Below are 5,265 nucleotides of genomic sequence, written 5' to 3'. Positions count from 1 at the left end.
GCTTCTTCTTCTTCTTCTGCTGCTGCTGCTCCTTCTTCTTCTCCTCCCTCTCCTGACCCCCAGTGGTCAATAGCAGAATTACACCTCTGAACATTTACTAACATAAAATACGTTTTTTAGATTTTGACTCAAAATGAACAAACAAAAGAAAGTGTTTATGATTTGAGGTGTTTGGAGGGTTAGGGTTAGGGTTAGGGTTGGAGGGTTAGGGTTGGAGGGTTAGGGTTGGATGGTTGGAGGGTTAGGGTTGGGGGGTTGGAGGGTTAGGGTTGGAGGGTTAGGGTTGGAGGGTTGGAGGGTTAGGGTTGGAGGGTTAGGGTTAGGGTTGGAGGGTTGGGGTTGGAGGGTTAGGGTTAGGGTTGGAAGGTTGGAGGGTTAGGGTCGGAGGGTTAGAGGGTTAGGGTCGGAGGGTTGGGGTTGGAGGGTTAGGGTTAGGGTTGGAAGGTTGGAGGGTTAGGGTCGGAGGGTTAGAGGGTTAGGGTCGGAGGGTTGGAGGGTTAGGGTTGGAGGGTTGGAGGGTTAGGGTCAGAGGATTGGAGGGTTAGGGTTAGAGGGTTAGGGTTGGAGGGTTAGGGTTAGGGTTGGAGGATTAGGGTTGGAGGGTTAGGGTTGGAGGGTTAGGGTTGGAGGGTTGGAGGGTTAGGGTCGGAGGGTTGGAGGGTTAGGAGGGTCGGAGGTCGGCTGTGTTTGATGCTGTTAGTCTGAGAGACGCTCAGCAAAATAATAAAACTATTAAAACATTAAAATAAATAAACCACAGTCTATACATGTGATGTTCTATTTGGGATTTTAAGGATTATATATGAAATGATATTTTATAATTTATCATTTGATTCTTTATTTCATTTATATTTATATTCTAGACTTGTTTCTATTCTTCATACTTTGAGTTTCATGTGTTATACTTCATACTCAGTTTTTTACAGCGTACTTTAAAAAGTTCTTGATTTAAAAAATGTTCAAATTAAAATGCTGAGTGTTTATTTCTGCTCTGCTTCTGTTTTCAGTTTGACCTTTTTTGGTGAAAGTCACATGACCTCAGGACGAGTTTCCAGCTGTCAGGGACTAAAATTATCCCACACACACACACACACACACGCACACACACACACACACACACACACACACACACACACACACACACACACAGAGCCTTCTACGGTCTCCTCAGTGATCTTCAGTCGGAGCTGCTGTGAGATCAGAGGAGAAACTACTGAGACCAAAGTGAAGGAAATAACAAGGTAACACACACACAAAGACACACACACACACACACACACACACACTCACACACGCACACACACACACACACACACGCACACACACACACAAAGACACACACAAAGACACACACAAAGACACACACATACAAATAGCTGTATTTGCACTTTTACTGCAGTTAAATATCAGACTAGTTTCTGTTCAGAGTTGTAATTTTATATTCTCGTTTATTTGTTTGGAGTTTTTATGTTTTTATGTTTTTATGTTTTTATGACGAGTCACAAACAGTTCATCATCATAGTTTGACTGACAGCAGCCATGAGGTATCTATGTATGTATGTATATATGTATGTATATATATGATTTCCACGTTAGGAGGTGTCAGGTTCGGGGGATTTGATGCTCACTTTGCAGCAGCAGATGGCTATTCACTGTTTGCTGTTGCCATGACGACAAAGGTGGCCTAATTTTAAGGAAGTAGAAACTTAAACTTGCACCATGTTTTAAATGATTGTTTTAACCCAAACAGGATCTCTGTAACCCTCATGGGACCTGAACCAGAACCTCATTAAACCTGCAGGGCCCTGGTTCCTGTTCATTAGGACTTCTGATAAAAGGTGTTCAGTTGCAGCAGCTGCTCGTCACATTTACACCTCGTTATGTTACACACTCCTTAACTAAACTAAACATTCACAGCGATTAACGGCCTGAGAGTTTATTCAGCCTGCAGTCAGCTGATCGTCTTCAGCGGTCAGTGAACGCATCAAACTGCACAATAAACTGTTCAGGACTCACATAGACCACCTGTTCATGTCTGTGAGTCTGTGAGTCTGTTTCTGTTCAACACGTGAACATGTAGTCGTCAGTCTGTTCGTCAACTTAATGAGCTGTGTGTCTCGTTGAGTCTTTTGCAGTCTCATGTACATGTTTTAAGTCTGTTCGACTCTTTACATTAAATCTAAACTGAGTCTCTGAAGATCATTTTCCTTCCTGTTGAAAGATGAAGATTTTAGTTTGTAAACATTTCTGAACAAATAAAGTTTTAAAAAGTTGAATGACGTGCAGATGTTAGCAGCTGTTAGCAGATGTTAGCAGCTGTTAGCAGATGTTAGCAGCTGTTAGCAGATGTTCTCATAACTTTATTAACACCATCATGTCTCCGACAGCGGGCCTCATGTCGGTGTCCCAGATCACGCCCACGCTGTTCCTGAGCGGCGCCGATGGCCCCCTGAACGCAGTGCTGGTGTCTCAGAAAGGAATCACGCTGATCGTCAACGCCACGCTGAGCCACGCCAGCCCCGCCTACCCGGGGGTGGAGTGCGTGCGGGTGCCGGTGCCAGATCTGCCTAGCGCGCGCCTCGGGGACCACTTCGACCGGGTGGCTGAACGTATCCACGCCAACCGTGCGGGAGGCACGCTGGTGCACTGCGCCGCCGGGATGAGCCGCTCTCCAGCGCTGGTGATGGCGTACCTGATGCGTTACCGTGCCGTGACGCTGTGCCAGGCGCACCGTTGGGTGCAGGACAGCCGGCCCTACGTCAGGCTGAACGCCGGCTTCTGGGACCAGCTGCTGCAGTACGAGCGCCGACTGTACGGGAAGAACACCGTCAAGGTGGCCGCACCCGAAGAGACGCCGCCGCGGACACCGAGGTTAACGAGGTTAACGAGGTTAGCTCCACAGCAGCCCAATAACTGGCTTACGACGGTACCCAGGTCACCACTGATGACATCATCACTGATGACATCACCACTGATGACATCACCACTGATGACACGATCACCACTGATGAAACGATCGCAGCGGATGACATCATCAAACAGATTCAGGAGGGGAACCAGAGTCTGAAACAAACACGCTGAAGGAAGCTACTATGGCCACGCCAAGACCCGTCTTACTCTGCCTCTGATTGGCTAGTAGGCAGCGCTAGTAGTAGCCTTTGTCACTTCGGTTTAGAAAAGGTTACGGTTAGGGCAACGACATCATCAAGCCAATCGTAGGCAGAGCAGGGTGGGTTTTGGCGTGGCCATAGTAGGATTTGTAAATTCACCTGAGGGAACACAGACACTTCCTGGATGTCATGTGACCTAGCTAGCTAGCTTGTGACTGGTATCTTCACTTCCTATCGGAAACTTTTTTATTTCAGTTTTTGGGTCCAAAGACTCGATCAGGATTTTAAGGATTCTTGACTTTTTTCAAACATCAGAAACTTTTTGTTTACTGTTCGAATTTTTAGATCATTGAAATTAGCTTCTGAACAACAACTGTTAAATGATGCTAACTGCTAACTGATGATGACTGCTGGGTGTTTGCCCCCACCTGCTGCGGTAGTCTGTGTGGATCTGGGGACCCCTGAAGGGGGATTATATGGTACTATAAGATCATTTTAGGTAAAATGGGTGAGGGGAACCGAGAGTCAGTGTGACTCTGACGGGCTCAGATGTTTCAAATCAGCTGATTAAACATCATGTGATCAGATCTCAGCTGATCAGTATGGAAATAAACATCATTTCTGTCCAAAGCTGTGCTCCACTTCTTTAATAACATCATCAATAAATGTTCAAATGAGTGCAGCAGTGTTGGAGTTCTCCCCTCAGCTGCGAGCGTTTGGGTCCCTATACAACCGCTGTGAGAGCTGTGTTCACATCCTCTGCAGTAAGTCAGACCTGGTCTCAATGGGTGTTGGGCTCCATCAGGGCTGTCCCTGGTCCCTGATCCTGTTTGTGGTTCTTATGGACAGAGTCTCAAGGTGCAGCCGGGGGGAGGAGAGAGTCCAGTTTGGGGACCTCAGAATCACCTCTCTGCTTTTTGTGGTTGATGTTGTTCTGTTGGACTCTACAGGTGAAGTGGTCAGGATGAGAGTCAGCACCTCCAAAGCCGTGGTGCTCTGCTGGAAAGAGGTGGACTGCCCCCTCAGGGTTGGTGGGGGGTGGGGGGGGGGGGGGTTGCTGCCCCAAGTAGAGGAATTTAAGTATCTGGGGGTGCGGGTGTTGTACCGGACCGTTCTGGTGGAGAAAGAGCTGAGCCTGAAGGTGAAGCTCTCAGTTCAGCAGTCAGTCTACGTCCCAACCCTCACCTCTGCTCACCAGCTTTGGGTAGTGACCCAAACTATGAGATGCTGGATCCAAGCAGAGAGGGCCCATGGAGGGGTTTGGCCCCCAGGAGAAGACATCACATTGGGCCACCACCACACACAGGTCACACCTCCACCTGTGAGACAGGACTGAGCCATTACATGTAAACAGAGGGGGGTTCTGGCTCTGGATGGTTAATTTCTGCCAAAGTGTTAATTTAATGAGTACATTGTAAATAAAATATTTAATTCATATCTATTATTGATTATAAGTTCATTTTTAAAAATGAACTAATGGTCTGATGTTTTTAGGGCTGCTGTCAGACTCCCCGTCATGGCTTCCCGGCACCTCTGGGGGGCGATCATGAGCAGTTAGTGATAATGAAGATAATGTAACTTCCTCTTATTGGGATGTTTTTATTAAAGGCAGATTAATAATAATAATGAGAACAGAATGTCTCAGATCAGAGTTATAATATATATAATATATAATCAGTCTATTGATCATTAACATTTCCAGCTTGTATTGTTTGACCACTGATCAGATTATCATTGATTAAGTGACGTCATGTCATAATTATTCTGTTTATCTGTTTTATTTTTTTTTACCACTTTGTTATCTGACAGCTGATTAACATTATTGATGTTCCCAGGTGTTCATCAATCACACCTTCCTCCTCCTCCTCCTCCTCCTCACCTTCACTCAGGTGTGCAGATTCCTTCTTTTGGTTCCAAATCTGATTTTTAATAAAAACCATAAATGTCTTTTTAAGACTGAATTTCGCTGTTTAAAACACCGGAAGTCACCGGGTGTGTGTCTTGTGACGGGTTGACCTCGGAGCTGCTCGGAGCTGCTCGGCAGTGCTCGGTTTGTTTTCATCCCTCCCTTCACCGGAGAGGAGCGAGATGATAACCGGATCCCGCGGCATCTGGATGCTCCAGCGTCGGACAGGCTGCACAGAGAGGACCGGGA

The 5,265-nt window shown here is 46.5% G+C and overlaps 1 protein-coding gene across 1 annotated transcript; it reads left to right on the top strand.

Moving 5' to 3' along the window:
- Window positions 1-2,395: 2,395 nt before the first annotated feature.
- On the top strand, window positions 2,396-3,067 carry si:ch1073-184j22.2 (dual specificity protein phosphatase 18). The gene has a single exon (XM_053330915.1). The coding sequence runs from the start codon at window positions 2,396-2,398 to the stop codon at window positions 3,065-3,067; it is 672 nt and encodes a 223-aa protein (XP_053186890.1).
- Window positions 3,068-5,265: the final 2,198 nt, after the last annotated feature.

This window comes from Scomber japonicus, chromosome 12 (assembly GCF_027409825.1).
Source record: "Scomber japonicus isolate fScoJap1 chromosome 12, fScoJap1.pri, whole genome shotgun sequence".
In the NCBI taxonomy this organism is placed as follows: domain Eukaryota; kingdom Metazoa; phylum Chordata; class Actinopteri; order Scombriformes; family Scombridae; genus Scomber; species Scomber japonicus.
The sequence above is the reverse complement of the archived record's forward strand: the minus strand, read 5'-3'. Positions and strand labels throughout refer to the sequence as shown.